This window comes from Malus sylvestris, chromosome 8 (genome assembly GCF_916048215.2).
Source record: "Malus sylvestris chromosome 8, drMalSylv7.2, whole genome shotgun sequence".
Classification (NCBI taxonomy): Eukaryota; Viridiplantae; Streptophyta; class Magnoliopsida; order Rosales; family Rosaceae; genus Malus; species Malus sylvestris.
The window spans coordinates 10,335,956-10,357,812 of NC_062267.1; the positions used below are offsets into that span (position 1 = coordinate 10,335,956).

Here is a 21,857-nt window from a genome sequence, read left to right on the forward strand (position 1 = left end):
ATATTAGTACATTATAAAATTCATAGGGCACAAATAGCACGCCTATATAGATTGCATGTGCAATTATAGTTGCTACATTATTGCTATTGTTACATAGGCACATTGGTGCCCTTTGGCCTTGTAGGGCACAAATATCTTATTGTGCACAGTGGCCATATTTTTTTGTAGTGTATTGAAAAACAAGAGTTGGTAGTCACCGTTTTCTTGATTGCATGACAATAAAGACTACATACGCATGGGTCAATTTGTGACAGACAATCAGTTTGTTAGCCGGAAAGCTTCTTCACTACATTACAAAAAATATGATCACTGCGCATAATAAGTTATTTGTGCCTTATGAGGCCAAAGGGTACCAACATTTGTGCCAATGTAACAATAGCAACAATTGAGCTATTTGATCCTGGCTTAGCTTGTATACGAAAAATTGAGGAATATATAGCTGCTCAATCTTACAACACTTTGGTGATGAGGCTAGCTGTATGCAGGTTCAAGTGAGAATTAATCGATTTATATATGGAATCGAAAACGTAACAACGGTTTGAAACAGAACTAAGGTTAAAAAGAATTCGTAAACCACACAGATCCATCGATATGCTGACTTCACTCAGAGTGTATTGGTGTGTAAGTTGAGAATGCAAACCGTACGTGCTATAACTGAGACAACTAAAAATCGAATGAAACAAAAGTGATTTGCATGTCAAGAAATATTTAAGCAGCGTCGACAGAGGTGGAAAAAGGAGCGTGGAGTGAAGATGAGCATAATTTCCAGTCATCTTTGAGAAATATTCAGGTGGGCAGGGAAGAGATTCGTCAACACAAGCCAACAAACTGCGGCTCTTCAAAACTGGAACGATCTGAGGAAGCCGTAGGTTGTAGTTATAGGTCAAGATTTGATAGTTATGGCTTGACTTGAGACAGAAGGGAAGACAGTCAGCGGCAGGAGGATTGGTAGAAATGGTTGACAGGGTGAGAGAGAAGCAAGATCGGGAAAGAAAAAAAAACAGACGGTGTGAAAGAGGCGGAGGCAGAGAAGAAGACTGAAGTGAATGGCCTCGACAACTCATCAGAGGCATAAGGTATGTATTAAATAATCATTAATCATGCTGTCCAATGAATACATTTTGAGTTAATGAGACACATCTGTACAATCGAAGACTAAAAACATCTGAATGAATGATGATTCTATCGTTATCAGCTGGCAGGCAACGAAAGCTCGATTACAAGTACGCTGTCTTATCCAGTCATGCACCAGAAAAAATAAGTGCTTATATGGTGTCTTTGTAAAGTGATGACAACATGAACGATAAAGCAGTAGCAGTCTGCCATGTGCAGACACATTGAAATGGAACCCAAAGCACGTTGCCTTCCAATTTCTCAAATTTCAGCCACGAACCTTTGCCATCTTCCATTTTCTTTTCGAGGACACTATTGTCTGGTTTAAGAAATCAGGAGCTTACGATCCTTGAACCCGTCAGTTCTACATGGTCAGTTAGCAGTGCGTTTCTATTCTAGGTGGTTCTTCTGTGATCTCCAACAGTTGCACCCGCTCCCATAAAAAGAATTCCCTGAGAATGCATACTAATGTCTGAGAAGTCCTAATTGAAAAATAGAAAGTAAATAAAAAGAAAACTAACAATTAGAATAGTGACAGAAAGAGGATCTCACAAGTTCATAAACCCCAAAGACAGCTCTGCAAATTTTCTTCAAGAATTTTGAATCACATGCAGTCCAGTCCAGCATCTTTCCAAGGAAAGCATTGCTTAGCCAGAATATATAGTGAATTTCCCTGTGTATTATGTATATCATCGGAACATATTTAAAAACAACTGCAACACAATTAGAAAACATGCCATAGAACATTTCTTTTGACAGCAAGTACATAGATTCGTTGTAAAGCCATCACTCACCACCATCCAATGCATGAATGTTCTACTTTTTCAGATCAACAGCAAGAACATACCTTGGTCAATCTATTGTTCAGGCACAACAGCTTTATCTTTATATTGGTCGGCCTGAAAAGGTTGCAAGGAACCCCACGATCTTCCGACTTTCACTTTGACATCCAATGGAACTGAACAACGAATAATTAAATTAGGTGCAGCAAACAAATGTCCTCAAATTATCCACTATTGAGCAATGTTCCAGAAACTTTAGAAATATACCACGAAGCGAAACAGCATTTTCCATCCTCGTCTGAAGCAGCAAAGCAGCTTCCTTTATCACAACAGGATCAACTTCTAGTACTAATTCATCATGTACCTGGTTAGAAACCACCAACAAGCATTGTTACATGAGTTGCCTTGTAAATGAAGCAAAATTATATTTAAATAGAAAAGCTAAAAAGATGCTAAATATCTTAGCTTATTAATATCTTCCTCTACACTTCAAATTGACCAAAGAACTTAACACAAACAGAATTTCCAAAACCGACCTGTAATAAAATTCGGCAGCGGCCCTTCAGTATGTGTAAGTTTGTTGCAGGATGAGAAGAAGAATCAGGCCTTTCAACACCTTCAACTATCACGGAATATATATTTATCATTGCAATCTTAATTATGTCAGCAGCAGATCCCTGTAAAAGGAAGACATCAAAGAAAAATACTACAATTTAGTGATTAACGTTAAACCCCCACACTCCTTGTCCCCACAGAAGGGAGGGAAAAAGCCGTACCTGACATATAGAATTCACAGCTTGTCTCTGAGCCTTCGACTTTTCTTCACTGTTTCCTAGTTTTATTTTTGACAAAAAGCGCTTTCTTCCCTTAAGGGTTTCGATGTATCTGGGCACAATAATGCAGATAATCAACAGTTGGATATCTTCAAAATTTATGTATACCAGAGTGTATTACATTTTCTTTTTCTGGGAAAGAAAAAGAAGAAGAAAAGAATGCTAAACTTATATCAACATTGACCCCTATTCTTTACGAAGAGATGCTTCTTCCAAAAACTTTATAACCAGCACTAGGAGAAGAACCAGTGAATTTTGAAAACAAGTCAAAACACAAGAAAAAAAATGCATAAACCTTCCCTCTCAGGCCAAAAAATAAATAAAAATAGACTTAATAAATAAGAAACCTCAAACTGATCATATGATAACACAACTATTTAGAAGGAAAAGGCAACGTGATGAAAGAGTTGAGTAATTGGAGGAAGAAAAAAACAGAAAAAAGCCTATTCAATTGTAAGAAATATTAACCAAAATACTACATGGTTTTCAGATATGATAGCAACCTATTCCCAAGTGAGTTCAAAGACTTCTAGCAACCAGGAAAATAGTAAGATGTCCTCACCCTTTCGTGCGGCAATATGCAACTGCTTCATTAAGCCAAGAAGCAACTCCAGGAAAAGAACTTCTAAAGTTCTTTATTTTTTCGGAAGCTTCTTCTGGACTGCAGTCCAGTTGTTCTGCAAGGCTATTAGCACCCATTCCATAAAGAATGCCATACACCAACCTTTTGGTCTGATCTCGTACATGGGAACTAACAGACTCTTCTGAAATCCCAGTCCATCTAGCTGCTATCATGGTGAAGACATCACCATGGGGATTACTAAGGAGTTCAGTGAGTGCAGAGTCTTTAGAGAAATGTGCCATCAGACGCAATTCAATCTGAGAATAATCTGCAGTTAACAGTAACCAGTTGTCCTGCGAAAGAATAGCAACAATAAATCAACTAATGTAAACCATGAAATCATAAACCCCATCCCCTTCTCCTGTCCTCTATCTAAATATATGACATTACTGTATCAACCCTCCCCCGCATCCTCATTTACTCAAGAATTTTGACTTTTATGGTATAAATGTAACAATAACACACAAACGGCCTTCAAGGACATGAACAAGTTGATCATTACCTGAGTAGGAATGAAGTAGTCACGAGCATTGATGTTGAATTGATCAACATCAGTTTTGTTTCCATTTCCATCCTCATTCATTTTAAAGTCAACCATATGTTCAACACACTGCATAAATAAATCACGGTTAAACCTTGTTAACGACTGAAGGAGAGGGAGGAGAGAAAAAATCAACTCATGGGAAACCCAAACCTGGAGATTTGGTTCCTCCATTGAAAGCCGACCAGTTGCTGTTGATGTTTGGAGCCAATGACCATGTAATGTGTACTTTTGTGTCCTCACGGATAGCCTACCCAGTGAACAAATTGATCCCAATGTACAGTTTAAGAGTTTTGCCAATGTACGATGCTCTTTAATGACGGGAATTATAGGATGCTCATCCCTGAAATGAAATCGATTATAGGTTGCTCATCCATTAAATTTAAAACAATGAGAGGCTGATGCCACAAATGACAAAACCAAAAGATTCAAGTGTGCATGCAAGAATACTCAAAAACCATCTCCAAGTGTTCACTATTCCAACAAAACAATCTAAACGGGATGGAAACCTCTATGGAATCAAATAATTAAATAGCAATCCTATTCCCTTGAGTATTAATATTTCAACAGCTAATTCACACATCAGATGGGTGAGGTTACGTAGTACGATAGAAGAAAATAAGTCACAAAGTACAATAGAAGAAAATAAGTCTCTCTTAATACCTTAATAAATCCAAGCAATGCTTGTCCGTACTTGGATGTTGCTTCCCCTTATTGCGCCCCTCTGGTATGGGCAGCTTTAAGTGTCCATACAATACATTAGCAATTTCTGCTGCTGTAGATAACGAAAATTTCATGCCAGCTAGCTTGTAAGCTTCCTTCTCAAGCTGTCCTAGCTTTTTTCCTAACACCTTGCGTGCTTGTAAGCATCCCTCCATGTTAAGACCCACTCCCCATAGCTCCATGTCAGCAAGAATATTAACCTAGCATACAAATAAGCAATAAGCTAGCGTCAAAAGTGGTAGGGTTGGGTACTGGTTCTCAAGCACCTAACTAAACAGTGGTGATGCATTTATACATGCATTTAAATCCAAAACAAACAATAGCAATAATGTAAACCTCAAATAAAATGAAGTTCCTCAGAAAATTAAGTCAGATGCTATGAAAGTAACTTACCAATGGGATTTCAATATTTAGGAGGGCTTCAGTAAGGCCTTCAGCAACAAGTAACTTCCAAAGAACAGAACATAAGGCCCGTATTTGTGCAGCCCGACGGCAGCAACCGTTGTGTGCAGCTCTTCGCATCTGATTCTTCCACCTTCCATTCCGATTAGCAGCTGCCGCAGCTTCACTGGATAACCTTTTCTTAACTTCCTATAAATCATTCTAAAATCTTCAATGCAAATTCAATAACGATGAACATGTAAACAGTGAATGAAACAATTATAGTTAAATACTTTTTCCTTTAACAAATGCTTTGATTGAAATGATGTTCTTTTTTTATTTTACCTTTTCCAGGTTAGGATTAGAGCTTCTCTCCTCATCAGGCCAAAGAACCCAGGCCACGATGCACATGTCAATTCCATCTTTTATATGAACTGGAGGCAACAATAAAAATGAGCTGTCTATGATTTCAAAACAAGCACTTTTCCCTCCGAGATTCTGACAACCAAATCTCTGAGTATGAACTGCAGGACTTTTAAGTGCCTGAATCTGAACTTTCAACTTCCAAGTAATTTTTCTAACACCTCTTTTTCCCATTATTTTACCAATCCTGTTCCATCTACATTCAGCCATCTCCAACAAATCATCAAGAGGTAAGCCATTACTTCTATTGCCGGATCCATTCAAATTCAAGCATTCATTTTTACCGCTGTCTGAGCACAGTAGATCCCTAGGAATATTGACATAGTACACAGGAGAGTTTTCCCAACAGATGGCTATGCCATGTATTTCAAAGGGCGCAACAGAATTGAATTCTGATCTTTTGTTGTAGTGAATATCAAAATAGAACTCTGAGGTGGATTGCCAGAGATCCAAGAAGGAATCAAAACCACCAAGAGTATTAACTGCATGAATTGGGCCTTTCTCACAAGCATTGCCCTTATAGCCAGAGGACAAATTATCCCTTCTGCAGCGTTCCTGTTTTTCAAGATCGTGAGACTCATCAGATGCCCTAGTTCTATCAACTAAGCTTTGTAACTGAACCCGGTCAGGCAAATCAGTATTTTTGTTTTGATCAACCACAACAGTAAGCTCATCTACGGGGGTAGCAGACCCTCGAATATGTACTTTAGAATTTTCAGGACCAGACTTAATTTGCATGACACCAGTTGACCTTACTTCTGCAACCTTTTCAGAATGGACCCTACCTTCCAAAGATGGCTTAGCAGCATACTCTGTGCTGTGCTCTACATTAGGAAAGCTACTAGTGGAGTTATCACCAGAGGAATTTCCTGCTCCTTGCATACTGGGACTTCCACCGCCAGTTAAAAATACCGGTCGAGAAAATTGTGGGACATCTAATCCAAGAGCTTTGAAAGCTGAGAAGGCAGCAACTCTTGCCTCTTCAGCTTTTTCAAGAACTATTTTGTGTGCACCATTCTTGATCTTCTTTGCTACGCCTACTTGGATGCGCCTTTGAGCTGAACCTTCTGCAGTCATATTATCAACTTACCAATATTAGGAAAGAATACAGGAAAAATACACATTAAAATAAAAACAAAACTTTAAGAAATATTAAAATAAGTTAGAAAAGATAAAGGGACAAAAACTCTATCTTCGTAAAATAAAGTACATAAACAATAGAGGTAGAACCATTTACATGAACAAATATTATCACAACCCCGCTGGCACACAAGCACATGAAACAAATGCATCTGAGCAAACTTACATGCATGTAGAAAACTAATTGTTGTACAATACTTGACTGGAAAGAGTACCATTTGTGCAGTTCATTGAAAGACCAGAAAGAGTGTCGCATTCAGAAAAAGGTCTTGACATGAGTTATCACTTATCACATAGTAAAATTTGCCTTCTTAGAAAGAAGTCTTTTCTGTAGTTACTGGTTCGTAATATTACTCAAACTCATTTCCTTTTTTAACGGTCAACGAGAATGCATTCACCTGATAAATGAATGTCTCCAAAGCAAAGAAATGCTAAGAACTAAGCTAAGATTAATTATTTCTTAATAGTCCTGGTAACCATCACAAATCAAACATAGTTTAGAAGAATGTGATCTTATCAGGACATTTAGTTGATATTAAGATATCATTTCCAAGAAACTTATCATAGGAACCAGAGAAGCCATGTACTAAAATTAAAATCTTATATGCATCACCTTGTTCATTCCATGATGAAGATTCAAAAAGAGCTTTGACAATTTCAGGGATGGACGCTTCAGCAATTGCTAAAGAAGTACGCAAGCCAGCTTTATAGAGTGCCCTTGCTCGAGAACCCTACAGATCAACACATACCATTTACATATAATTATATAAAAACCACTGTTGAACATACTTAAGGTATGAAAAGGAGATTACAAATATAATTGTAGTTCACATACCTTGACATATGGAATTGTAGTAAGCTCTACAATCTCGGCTCTCACTCCAAATGAAACACGATTTTGGAACTTGCAAACCAAGCCCTCGAAATCATGCCATCCAAGCCTCTCACAAAACATGGTTACCATAGATGCAAACCTTCCAGCATTCTCTTGTAAGGCCTGCACCATACCTCTGGCCACTTTGAAAGCTTCACAAACCTCAATGATAGCAGCTTCCTTCACCACAGATGGAAGAGTACACATTTAGCAAGACAGAAATCAACAAATATCACAAATTATATACAAGCAATTGCAATTAATATCCCATAAATAAATAAATTTAAACTGATTGGTGCTCGAAAAAAGAAAAAGAACAAAAATTTGAATGACAAGACTAAAGGAACAAAATGCATGTCACCTCCCATGTTCGTGTGTAAAACCAGAGCAAGGGAAGCCATTTAAATAAACGTGAATGCATGCCAGAAACTCAGACAATGCCTCTGAGTATGTGTGCCTATCAATAAATGAGAATCACATGAAGGAAATCCTCAGCTGTCAGGCTGAGAAAGAAGAAAGACGATACCTGAACTAGTCTTGACAGGATGAGAGCAACATAGAACCGTTTACACACTCGAAGTATTTGATCATCCTGAAGTACAGTATCGTTGTTCATTCCAGGTCCACTTTCATATTTTCCATGCAGCGGTTTCAGATTTTCTCTGAACCTGTTTGATGAACGCACAGGTGCACCATGTGCCATGCGCATCAAAAATGGTTCTGTCACTCCAACACGACTGCCAACAGACTGCATTCCATGAAAAGAGAATGAAAAAGAAAAATATAAGAACCATAAATTTTGAAATCCATGAAATCAGTTGGCATGGAGTCATAAAGTCATACAATTTTGACTTAATGCTCACTGCTCAATTCACAGGCAAATATCAATTATTGAAAATATTTCAGTTTTATGTTTGAACATGGATGATGGACTGATATAGATAGGTTTGAAATAGTACAGGAGTTCAAAACCACTCAAAGTGTTTATAAATCCAATCAGGGTGGTGACCTCTCAGCAGATGGGGTCAGCTCTAGATAATCCCATAAATTGCTAGCATAAGACAAATTCATACTTTAAACATGATGTTTTCCATAACGTCTCCAATGAACTTATTTGTTCTCCAATAACATATAAAAAATATATTACATGCACAGGCACAAAATCATTAGCAATTAATTGCTTATTTGCTAAGAGGTAAATTACCTGGTCAAGAGCAGACAATTCCATGAACCGTTCATAATACAGTTCCCAATCAGGCTGAACATCAACATTTATTGGTGTTACTAGGTAAACTAAATGCAAATCAGATGCAAGCACAAACCCTTCTCTTGCTCTTGAAAGATCATCCAGCACAATCTAGAACATCAATAGAGAAAGCATGATCAATGTCGAATGCATTACCTAAATTCAAGTAGTAGGGGTCAGCTAACAGAAAAATATAATCCATCTCACAAGTGAGTTATTGTGCTGACAAGTTTAGGCTCAATGATGTGCAGATAACAAAGATATTTGGGCAATTAATTGGACAATAACAAGAATAAGTTAGAATCTTTACAAGTGATTCTTCAGGGCAGAGGGAACTGCCAAATGCTGCACGTCCAAGAGGTGTGATACTGTATAACTTAGTATCCTCATTCCATTCTAGAAATTTCCTGTGGCACAACCACCTCAAAGATTCCTGTGCTGATTTCACCACATCTTGAAATGGTTTAGTGGAGTTTAGAAGTGTGCACCTAACATATCGATGAATGTCATTAGCAGTTTGAACCATTCCCCCAGCTACAACTTCTAAGATAGCATGGGTCATTCCATTCATATCTTCAGATAGACAAGAACGCAATGGCAGACAGCTTTCAGTAAGAACTCCCATAATTCTTTTGATCTCTTCTGGCTTGCAAATAAGTACCTGGTCAAGTAAAAATATACATATTAATATAAATGAAATCGTTATACCAACTGACAAAGCAAATAAAAAAGAATGAACTAAAAATAAAAAGGAAATTACACAAAGATCACAGCATACACATATAACAAACTGATTATTTAAGAGAATCCTTGAAGAAGAAGAATAGACACTAAAACATACACTTTCTCCTTTTGTATCTATTCCAGTTCGACCAGCCCGACCAGCCATCTGTCTGTACCTTGTCCCATCAATAAAATCACGACCAATCTTGGGCTGACGAAAAATGACCCGCCTAGCTGGTAGATTAACCCCAGCTGCTAAGGTAGATGTAGCAGTTAAGACACGTACCAGGCCTCTACGGTAGCAATTTTCGACAATCTCTCTCTCCTCAACCTAAGAATAGACAAAAGCAGACAGATTCATTCAGGAGAAAAGCTCATCTACTATCTATTTGTGGAAACTAACCATCAAAATAAATAACAAATGGAAAACAGAAAAAATTATAGGGAAAGAATAGTAAAAACTTAGAAGAAGACAACCCAAAGCAAAAGAATACCGTGAGGCCAGCATGGTGATAGGCAACACCAGCAGGAAGAGTTTCTTCTAATACTGGATCCAAACCAGCAGGGCACCTTCGTAAGGCATCAATAGCCAAAGCAACATCATGAAATTCACTGTCATCACTGCGAATGTTAGGTGAAAATTTCTTGAGGAATCTTGAAACATGCCTTGCTGTTGATTCACATCCTTTTCTACTAGAGCAAAATATTAGCACGGAAAGACCCTCTTGAACAACCTGAGATACATTCCCTCAATTCATCATTGATCAACTTTCAAATTAGTGCCTCAAAACAACTTCAGTAAAAGATGGGATGTAAAAAGTCCCTACCTCATTGCACAGCTCCACAACATGATCAGGATCTTTACCACCAAGGTCAGCTGCTTTAGGAAATGTTCTAACAATATCCATTTTCTTGTTATAAAGGGTGTTACCAACTTTAATATATTCTTCTAATGGTACTGGTCGAAATTCTGTCTGGTATAGTGCAGCCTGCATGTATATTTGTGGAAAGTTAGGTATAGAATATGGCCAGCCACACCATGAAGCTGGAAAATTATGGAAAGATGTGTGTGCTAGCTAGTAGGGTACTTTGTACTCCCTCAACACAATATGTGAACAAATTCAAAATAAATTAGTAAAATTTTCAACAGAAAATACTCTTATTCAATTCATATAATATCAAAGGCACCCTTAAGCAATCTTAATCATAGATCAACAAATTAAATTAAGATGGTACTACATGCAACTCACTTCCAACCAATCCACTCTCAACTCGCATACCCCACTTCCTGTTGTAACATCCATCATACATCTTGTGTGTGTGATGCGTTTAGTTCGTAATTTGGGGTAACATAACCAAAAATTCTAACATGAAAGACATGAATAATGAAATGCTTTCTAAAAAGCCAACATTTAACCTGTCGACTGTATAATGCTTCAGGAATAACCAGTTCGTCCAATATCAAGTTGGCCCATAAGAATCTAAAATACGAAATTTTAAAAACATGGTAGTTCTCTTCAGTCACTAAAAAGGTTAAAATTTGTAATCAAGCTAGTTGATTGCCTAATTGGGTGATTGGTCAAAAAACATTCCGCTGGAAGATTCAGAACAAGACTAAACTATTTGATTTTCTTTCCCTCAGAAGATAGAGCTTATGAGAAGGTTTACTTATCATATATAGCAAAGTACTTCAAGAATGGAATTCAATCCCTCTTAGATAAAAATCCTTTAATCCAAGTAAAGATTATATATATCTATAATCTTAAATCAATGTTGAAAGACCCACAGCTACACGTATTATGAGACCTGCAGGTGTTAATGACAACTGCCTACAATGAAACATTTGTTCAAAAAGGATATAGTGGAGGATAATAGTTTGTTTTATAGTTCCACTTACCTGAAGCCAATCAGCAACGGCTGCCACATTTGGCATAGTTGCACTCATCCCAACAATTTGCAGACCATGAGCAGTGTCAGCCTTGCCACTACTCATACCTGAACTTTCTCCACTACTTGATCCAGAATTGCCTTCACCAGCTGCATAACGAAGTTTGGTCAACAGAAGTTCCAGAAGATAACCCCTACTTGGATCTCCAACCTGTTAATGATTTATAAGCATGACAGGCATTTAAATAAGTCCACCCAATAGGCATACACCAAAAGAGATAACCAAATTGAGAAACGAAGGAAGAATAAATATGCATAGAAGAACAGGATGTTGATACATAAGTTAATAACCACAAAGATATGGCTTAAAGTACCATGTGCAATTCATCAATCACAATAATCCCAATTTCTGAAAGACGACCCTCTTCCAGCAGCCTGTTTATCAAAAAGTTTGCCTTTTCTATTGTGCAAACAGCTACAGAAGTATCTTTGGGAAGTGTTCCACCACCTTGGTTTCCGTAATAACTACGAACATGCTTACCAAGTGGTTCAAGAAGTACGTCCAAATGTTCTGCCTGCACCAGAAAGGAATTTGTAATTGATATTACATTTCAAAAGAAACAATAACCCAAACTTGCAAATCTTTGAGGGAAACAACAATATCACCTTTTCTGCACAAATTGATACATAAGGCAGTACAAGTAAAGCCATTGCTCCAGTTGATAAGACCCGCCGCAACATTAGAATTTCTGCAACAAAACTTTTGCCAGCACTGTGGCAGAGGAAGCAAGACTAAGAAACATATAGATGCCTTCCAGTGAAAGGAAAAGAAAAAAAGCATAAACTTTTTCTACAAAACAACTCCATCTTTTCATTGTGATAAAGAACATAAAAGTTAAAAGAGTTAAAATAATAAAATCTTCTGATACATAAGCTGGAAGCACAAATAGAATGATAAAGTAGAGAATTAATAAATGAAAAAAACAACAGTGGCTTAAAACTCTGAAATGTTAAAGGGTTAGTAGATGTTACATACACTGTACAACCCTATCAAATCACTAAGGAAGACTCAAAAGCACAAAAATGACAGAAAAAAACTAAGATAAAAATAAATGGCATAAATACCTTGTTGATGCACAATATACGAGATTCCTTCTCTGCAATACACCATCCACCTGAAGGCAATCAACCTGAAAGATGGAGAATGCATATACATTATGCTTGAAAATTAGTTTTAATACAGATTCACAACAACCCAAGGTCCCAATCATAAATACGTTGAAAGGTACTTTTACCTAAAGCCCTTAAAACAATGAAATCCTAGTCTAACAGTAAAGAGAAGCATATTGTTGGTTCAAGGCCAAACCACGACACTGGATCATTTGTTATAATGAATATATATAATTTCAAAAATAATAATAGACAAAAGCTCAACCTGATAAAAAGTAATAAAGAGAAAGTGGAAGACCAGAGCGAGTGGTTCATGCATATACGTAAAAAAATAAAACTTCGGACACCATAATAAAGTCCTTTCTTAAACAAATTGAAAACCTTAATAAAGATTAGACATTGGGAAATCACAATTTTAACCATTTACTTGTGACAACACCATCAACCATGAGCACCAATTTTCTTGTTGTCCTTTCGTAGGAAGATTATGGGTTTGTCATTGACAATGCTTCCTCAAGGCAAACTTATCCCAATTCTATTTCCAAGTTTTCATCCCCAAATCACACAACAAACCTAACTGCATAGACAGTAGTTCATTTTAAGTGCAATGTAGATTATCATTGTCATTGAAAAAGTATCCTAAATGGAAAATGCTTAAGAACTGAACATCTCCCAACCTTTTTCCCAACTTGTGTGGCACGTGATATAAGCACTACATCATTGCATTCAAGAACACAGCCACATTGTGTAACTCAATGTGATGATGTCATGTAGGTCGGATAAAAATTTGGAAGAAAGTTCAGGTAGTAGCACTGTCCATCATAGTTAAACCAAATAGAAGCATCAAACCCCAACCCAGACCTAGTTCCATTTGACAAACAAGAAAAACCAAAACACACAATAACCTAATCACGTGTCAAAACAAACTAAGTAGATGGAAGATCCACCCAAATATCAAGAGAGCAGACCACCCAATTAACCTGCCCTCCGTCTGTTATCCTCCAGAACTAATGAATTGAGGCTATTGAGCACTGGCTTAACTCAGAATTTGAAAGATACCTGCCAAGGATACAGTTTTGAAATTCCTTTCTTTCTGTATATGCTGCATATTTCTGGTGGAAGCCAACTGTTCAGATCGAGGCGATCTTTGAGAGGCATAGAGCTTGAAGGAGTACTTGCTTCGCTAGATTCATGGTTACCAGTCAACTTCACAACTTCATCAACTGGTGAATAAGATGTCATGCTATCATTATCTTTGCCTGTCAAATCCACTTTCATGTTGGTCACTGCATTAACAGTATCTGTATCTGGTTCTCGAAATATGACTTGATTTTCCTGAGATTTGCTGCAACGGGTCATGATAGTATTTCTCAGACCTCTATGGTCTGCAAGGCTGGATTCAGATTGCTCACCACCTATAAGAGCTGCGCTTTTTAAATTGTATGCATCACAATGATGTGGTACAACTTCACCCAAATTTTTGTCTTCGCAAGAAAAATCAAAATGTTTAACCGGCAGTGGGGACACTTCTTTATCTAAATCCTTTCTATACTTCCCCTTTGGCCCTGAATTAGCACTGTTATCCATGCGCTCACCTTCATTCAGCATTTCCTTTGACTTGCCATCACAGGGTGCATTTCTCAAATTGCATGAACTTTTACTATGATATTGGATGTCTGCAGCACTAATTACTTCTGCTGCTTGTGCACACAGGCCATCAGCAAGTTGAATGGCATCATTCCAAAAAGCTTCTCCAGGTGAAAATGATGAGCTTCCACGTGACTTGGGGGTTTCACTAACAATAGATTTTCTAGTCATCGAACCTGGTGTATAGCATTTAAACATGTCTAAAAATTGTTTTGGTGTATTACTGCATGTTTTCAAGGTTGACTGGAGCTCGAGCAGTTCATTAACGATGGTAACCTGGCCATAGCATTAAAACAATATCATATCAAGTGTGATCCTACAACAACAACAACAACAACAACAAAGCCTTTTCTCACTAAGTGGGGTCGGCATATCAAGTGTGATCCTAATATAAGAAAATTTCTGGGTATAAATTTAACCAAGGTAACACATTTTCAGAAGTCTTGAAATCATATACCCTATTTTCATCAGGACGACCAGACTGCATGGCTTCAGAACTCTTCTCACTGCAGCAACTTGATTCATGTTCCATGTGTGACTGATTGGTAATGAGATGCCTCTTTTTAAATATCTTGTCCTCCCGGTCAAGCTGAGATGGGCTAGCTTGTCTCTTATGGTCATTTACTTTCATCTCTGGCAGAGTACTTTCATTTGGTTGAACATCACTAACACAAAACGAAATAGATTTAGGAGGAAACGAAAAGTATGTTGAATGCAGAATTTGAAATATGAGAGGTTAGGGAAAACAACAGGAGCAAGCTCAGAAATAAAAAAAGTATATATCATGGTGCCCAAATGTTTACAGTCCAGTACAATACCTGCAATACAAAGACAAAAAGTCTGCTGCAAACTCTTTAAGTTCTGCACTTTCCCCACCTTCTGTGAAAGCTAAGTAATCCTTCACCGTATCTCCAACTGCACCATCACCCACCTTGGTTAATCCCTCGAATGTTTCCTTCTGATTTTCTTTGGAGGCATTATTAGCTTGAGAGTGCAGTTGATAAGACAAGGGGAGCTGTTTAAATTCATCTTTCAAGGAACTATCCATCACTGATGTCAAATTCCTTTGAACTTGATCTTGCTGGGCTAATGAATCACAAACTCTGTGCGAAGGCTTTGGGGAGATACTATTGTCCTGTGAACCCAACAAATAATTCTCCAAAGTGCCTTTGGCATCGGGCGAACCCTCTACCATAGTTTTTACATCTTTTTCATTTCTCCCAGACTTCGATGCGGGTGATGAAGGCTTCCTTTTCTTTGAAGAAAAATACTGTACATCCACACAAATGAAAAACTGAGTTATGTAGAACTGTTTATACAAATTACTTCATTTTCATGACTCAAGATATATAGATTCAACTGAGGTTTTTCAGAGAAACCCAGTAAAAGCCAACACTTTTCACCAAGAATCACACCTGATTTCTAGTTCAGTTACTGTAAGAATGTAATACAAAATCTGTCCCTGAACCCCACAAAGAATACGCCTTTCATGCACAATTGGCAACAATAACGAAAACAATGTGTTTCTAAATCCATCAATTTCTACCCAATTATACTCCAATAACATAAACCCCGAAGAAAAAAATGAAATTACAAAACAAAACGTGCGTCAATGCAAAATTCAAACAAACTAATCACCAATTCTTCAAATAAACGCGTCAAGATTCAGAAAGATTTCAAATTTGAATGTGAAATGGCTCCTGTGAGTTCCTAGGGTTTTATTATAAGAATTTATTTGGAAACCAAACCTGATTGACGCGCGACCGAGGAGGCGACGCCATGGCTGAAAGCGGAGAGTTCCACTGCAATCGGAGAAACCCTAGAAACCAGTGGCTTTGCGCTCTGATCGAAATCTTAATTCCGACGCCGGAAAACGGCCGTTTAGCTCTCAGGTGGGTGCCCAGTAGGCATGGTTCAAACTTCCAAATCCGCAGGAAGACTACAGTACAGTGGTGCTCTTAAAATAAGCGGCCTCACCCGGGAATTGAAAATATTGGCTCTTTTTGCAGCTGTGCCCCTTTACTTTGTTCCATTTTTATAAATACCACTTAACCATTCGAAAATACGATCACTCGATAGAAAAAACAAATAAATGTAAAAGGATAAGTCAATAAATTTATACGATAATGGCGTATTTTTTTAGAGTGTTGTTATTCTCATCCAGTGTCTTATCTGTCTACCCATTTTTTAATAAAAATTTAAATTACTGTTTTGCTCTTTTGTAAAATTACTAATAAAAACCTTAAAAGATAGGTTCACAAACAATTTATCTTTCCTTAGACCCTAACTCACCCGATAAAATCCCAATACGACTCAGCTTGAAATCGTTCCAGTTCCACATTATTTTCTATATTTGCTACAAATGAATTCTCATAAAAATCTTGAAAACAAAGACAAACCCAAAAACCAGGCAACCAAAGTTTGTTTCTTCTTTGCTTTCTCCGGCCACTCTCTTGTTCAAATTTAATGTTTTTGTTTTGTTTGGATGCTTCAACAATGGATATCATGAATTGATATGCAATGTGGACTTGCTGCATATGTATAGTGCTGATATTTATATACACAAGTGTGGAAGAAGAACCGGGGAAGAGTAGTCTTTTATAAAGGGTATCGTGTTTGATCAATAGAAAACAAGGTTGCAAGTTTTGTCAGTGAGCGCTATAAAAATATTTCTCCACTGGTGCAATAATTTTAGAGACAAGCTCGGAGTTAAGCGAGAATGCTAATTGGGATATTTTAGGAATAAAAGTGGGTGGAAAAATAACATTTTAATTTTTTTTTTTTTATGGTGGTTGGGATTATAATGTAGATGGAGAAATAGGACAATGTGGTAGGTTTAGTAGCTTTGTTTTTTTAATACAATTCCTCATTTCAATGAAATTGGAATTTTTTTAAAGGTGTGCGAAAGAATAAAAGTTTTATTACTTTACCCATTATATAATTTCTAAAATTTCAAAACAATATACCATTAAAAATTATCAAAAACAAATATATGGTAATAAATAAAACTATTTTTATTGGGGTTTTTTTAAAATTTATTACTTTACCCATTATACCTTCATATAGTTTCTAAAATTTAAAACAATATATCACCAAAAAATTTATCAAACGATCAAAATACTAAGAATCCCATTTCTCAGTTTGATCGTTCAACTGGAAGATGATGTACTATGTTGAGGATGACAATAACCTAGTAAGTGCCTACCTCTAACATTTTCATACTAAGAATCCCCTTTCTTTGTACTCATCATCTTCTATTCTTTCCAGCCTTCTCCAGCATAGAAACTCCATCAAACACCAATTTCCACTTTCAGGGAGCCCATAGTCCCTGAGATTCCTGTGGTTTCAGAGGTGACTAACCCGCAAGCCTCTCGGGCAGCTCCTACTGATGCACCTAAAGCCTCTAAAGTGTCTGCTCCTCAACCTCAGGTTCCCCCTCAGGTACATCATAACTTAGACCTTCTGCTTTTCTTCTTCATAAGTTAATTTTTGACTTTGGTCCCCACTTCTGCTATTTGTAGGCCTCTGTTGAAGGTTTGAGCACTGTCTCTCCTCCCTTAGTAAGCTATGACAATCACCCTCAGCAATCAAAGGAAGTAACTCCCCCTCCACCTGCTTCCAAGGCTCCGAGCTTAAATCAGGTAGATTTACCTTGTCTTCTTTTGACTTGTAAATTTTCCTTTTAACACGTCTGTCTTGGTTGCAACAAGGTTTTGGAGAAGGTTCGGGCAAATCTCCACCGCGCGTAGTGCACAAGAGAGATATTCCTTGTCCCTCTCCTGATTCTGGTATCATAGGAATCTATGTCCCTGAGCTTGTGAGTAAGCAAGCCAAGACTTCTACCACAACTACTTTCATTCCTACCCCTGCAATCCTTCCTACTCCTCTAGCTGAGGCTGCCCCTACTGTTACCGTTGAAGGTGCGAGAGGTGCACTTTTCCACTTCTTTAGCATCATCCTTGCCCGACGTAGTAAAGAAATTTGGGCAAATCAAAACTAAACTGCAGTCACCTCAAGCATCTCTAAATCTTCTTCTTTTCAAAATGCTCGTTAAACTTTCAAGGATTGGATGAAATGGGGCTTCACAACTTCTTTTAGTCTTAAAATTCTCCATGACGTAGAGAATGCCCTTATTGAGCTTTACCAAGCTCAGTTGTTGTCCCAGGCTCAATATAAGTATTTTCTAAATTTTTTCAAGAATTTGCAGGCATTAAGGGATCAGCATTAGAAGGCGGAGCAGGCGTCCAATAGAGTGAAGTGTTTTCAAGAAGAGTACAGCTACGCTCCGGCAATTGGTGGAAGAAGGGTCAGTGGTGGAAGAAAAAATTGCAGTGGTTGATTCTAAAATCCAGTGCTTAGAGGAACATTTGTCTTTACTCAAGGCCAAGAAAGTGACCCTCACCAACCACCTCTCCCAAAAAGTAGAAGAGATGGATAAGATTTCGCAAGAGGTTGAGGATTCCAAAACCCAACTTGTGAATAGCAACATGTATTTAGGAGAACCAGGCCCAATTTTTACCATCATGTAAACTTACTTTTCTAGAATAGTTGCTCTGGCCGAAGATGTAAAGTTGTTAGACTAAGATTTTTGTAATCCCTTCATGAAATGAAATCTTCTTCTATTTCACCTTCTGGATTTTTAATAGTAGAAATCTCTCTCCACACTTATCAACTTGCTTAGACCCCTTTGATAACAATTCTTTATATTTTATGAACTTGGAAAAACTTATCATTTAACTGAACATTTTTTACGGATCTTTCATTCTACTTTTACCTGATCTTGTTAAGAAAAACTTCTAAACATCTTGGACACACCCTTTAGTTGAAAATCCCCTCCCAACCTCTAGAGGACCTTCCCTGAGGTTTCTTTTTCCAGCTGTCCACAAAACACTTATGTAGGCTTCTAGTTCTTCCTTCTTTCTTCTCTTCATCATTTTCTGATTAAAGATGACTCTTGATGTTGGTACTTCTAGCTCATACTTATATTGGCATTAACTGTATAAAACTACCCCTCTATTATGGCTGCTTTGGATTTTTCGAGCCTCTTGAGAGTTTCCTATGTGTATCTTTCATTCTGCTTTTACCTCCCAAATGGCTCTCCCTTTCTCTTTCTTGGCCCATGTTAAGTTGATCATGTTTATTGGGGCTTCTGGGAAGGGATCTGTGTCAATCATCATGTTGGCTTGAGGTTTCTCTAATAGAAACTTCCCTTTAATGATGAGATCTTGCACCCAATCTCTAAACTGGACATAGTTGGTGATAGAGTGGTTAAATGTGTAGTGCAGCTTACAATACTTTTTCCCTCTTAATTCCTCGGGCTTAGGCAACTTTTTGGTGTTATCGGGCACAATTACTCTTGCCCATACCAATTCCTCATAGATTTATGTGGCCTTGGTTAAGTCAAAGGAATAGTTCTGGTATTTTGAGGGTTTTATGGGAACAAATCCTCCATCGTTCATCACCACCTTTTGATCTTGGACTGGTTAGACTAATCCCTTCACTATCAAGGGTTTAAAGGGAGTGGTCATCTTTGTTGCACACATGTCTATCGCTTCTCTCCCATGACCATCTCGTCTTGTCCTTCTAAACCTCATAATGAAGTCTTCGGTAGATTCATGCTCGTATTGTTTTACCTCGACTAGATCATTGATGGTCATTTCTAGCTTCATCTTGTAAAACTGCTCGTGGAAAGCCATCTCCATTTGCCCCCAGTTAGCGATGAAATTTGGGGACAACAGAGAGTACCATTGAGATGTTAAGCCCACCAACGAGTTCCCAAATAACCTCAACTTATAGTTGGGATTGTCTTCAAATGCCACACAATGGTTGGAGAACTTGAAGATGTGATCTTTGGAGGACACATTGTTATCTTATCCGCTGAATGTTGGGAATGCGGGCATCTTGAAGTTAAAAGGAAAGAGATTATACTCATCAATGAACTCTGGGTAAGGCTTTTGATAGGCGATTCTAAACAGCAGGTGAGCTTGTGGCTGGGCATTCCTCACCACCATCCTTCTTAACTCAGCCAACTCATCTCTAAGTTGTTGGTTGGCTGTATTATTAGGCGGGGTATGATGAAGTGGTTCCCACTTCAGGCTACGATTGTTGCCCAAGTTAATCTCATTTTTTGCCTCGGGCTTCCTCCACTTGACCTCTCCTCCTTTAATGGTCATTGGTGGTGGCCTATAAGAAGAATGTTTATCTACTTTGGTAGGCTCTCATTTCCCACTGGTTTCCCCGATCAACTGAGGCATCCCATATTTTGTTCTTTCTTTTCCACTCTGCCCCCTACTGTTTAATGAAACTAGGGGGTCAAGCAACTCTTCTTCCAGGATTTCTTCCAACACTGGCTAACTGGTTCCGGATTCTTCTTTGTTCTTTCCTTTATTCCTCTTTTCTTCAAGCAAATGAAACAAAAGAATAACTAGCTCCTCCACAGGGCTGTCTTCTCTCATCATTTCTCTAACACGGTCATTTCAGGGGTAGAATATTCCAGATCTAGCCTTCTTTGCATATTTCCTGTCAAGGTACATAGTTTGCTTATTTCTTCTTTCGTTTCTAGAGAGTTTTTCTCCATGCTTTTTAAGACAGCTATCATGGTAGCCTGCAAGTCTTTTTTTGTGACTCTCCCTCTTGATTTCTTAGAAGTAGTCGGGCTTTCCATTAAGACAGGCCCTTGCAAGTCTTCGGGGAGATTTGCCAAGCTAGATCTTGGTGTATACTAGGTGGTTTCTACTCTGTTTTCCTCCTAAAAGTTTGTTATTTCCTTCGTCTTCTTGACATACAAGACTTGTGGTCCTACTAGGCATGCCAAAACTATGTTCGAGTAAGAAACTCACGGGGAGGGGTCCCTAGATATAGCACATAGCTCCCTGAGGAGTTGGCACTTTGGTTGATTGTCGAGCTTCGGCTTGCCGATATACTGCAAGAGGAAGACAAAGTTAGTTCTGAAAGGTGCCTTTGTGGGGCCTTAGGTGTAGGTCTTGAGGCTTACAATCAAAACTAACTAAGTGCGAAAGCGTGTCATTGCCATCTCTGTATGGCAGATGTAGAACAAGTGTATTTAAGTCGATTACTTACGCCCCAAGTTATTCTGACTTCTTGTTATCAAATGATTGTCGTAGATGGATTAAGTCTACATTAAATTCTTTTTTATGCCTTGAGATCAATGACTTTTAGTTCATTATCTTGCATGCTTAAAGGGTGGAGGTCCAGATATGATCAAGTCATCAGCTTTAATTCACTTTTAATCTTTTTATGACAATAAAACAACTAAGCGAACCAGATTTGAGAACTAATGGAACTATGGATAATTGAAAGACTGGAAATGACTTGAATATATATTGGGGAATACATTATAACACCAGATCTATTAATTGAAAGACAAAACGAAGAGAGGCAGGCAAGATTTCACTTGTCAGGCAAGGTTAAATGTCTTGTGATCTCTTATATGTTGTAGTTACAAAGGGTTGGGTACTAAAAGAGGGATGAGTGGTAAATGAGTTTACACAAGAGAATCAATACCACAACATTTAGATAAGGTAGCAGAGCTTTTACATAGACAAAAGATGTCTTTCTAAAGGAAGTCTAAGGCTAAAAGGTTGCAAAATATGGACAAAGCATAACTTTCTGGATATTTGCTTGACTAAGAGGCAAGTTGTATGTTTGTTTGTTTGATTGGTTGAGTGTCCTTGTCTCTGAGCCCTTTTCCTCCTTTTATAGGCGAATTAACCTGATTGTACTGTTTCTGCT

General features: G+C 37.9%; 1 protein-coding gene across 2 annotated transcripts; it reads right to left on the bottom strand.

Annotated features, from left to right (window-relative positions):
* Positions 1-1,043: 1,043 nt before the first annotated feature.
* LOC126632905 (helicase and polymerase-containing protein TEBICHI) lies at positions 1,044-16,061 on the bottom strand. 2 transcript variants are annotated; one of them, XM_050303436.1, is made up of 28 exons: positions 15,854-16,061; positions 14,924-15,375; positions 14,563-14,770; positions 13,518-14,381; positions 12,414-12,478; positions 11,955-12,060; positions 11,663-11,863; positions 11,299-11,499; positions 10,229-10,390; positions 9,896-10,135; positions 9,520-9,732; positions 8,989-9,339; positions 8,637-8,789; positions 7,959-8,180; positions 7,394-7,612; positions 7,172-7,289; positions 5,341-6,485; positions 5,008-5,205; positions 4,555-4,814; positions 4,045-4,234; positions 3,853-3,960; positions 3,291-3,643; positions 2,672-2,780; positions 2,432-2,572; positions 2,163-2,259; positions 1,961-2,071; positions 1,666-1,786; positions 1,044-1,565 (listed from the first exon to the last, which is right to left on the bottom strand). In XM_050303436.1, exons 1-26 carry the CDS (start codon positions 15,884-15,886, stop codon positions 1,971-1,973), a joined length of 6,510 nt encoding a protein of 2,169 aa, XP_050159393.1. In that variant the 5' UTR covers positions 15,887-16,061; the 3' UTR covers positions 1,044-1,565; positions 1,666-1,786; positions 1,961-1,970. The 2 variants fall into 2 exon arrangements, with proteins under 2 accessions (XP_050159393.1, XP_050159394.1); XM_050303437.1 differs by having other exon boundaries at positions 1,666-1,826.
* Between the last annotated feature and the right edge of the window lie 5,796 nt (positions 16,062-21,857).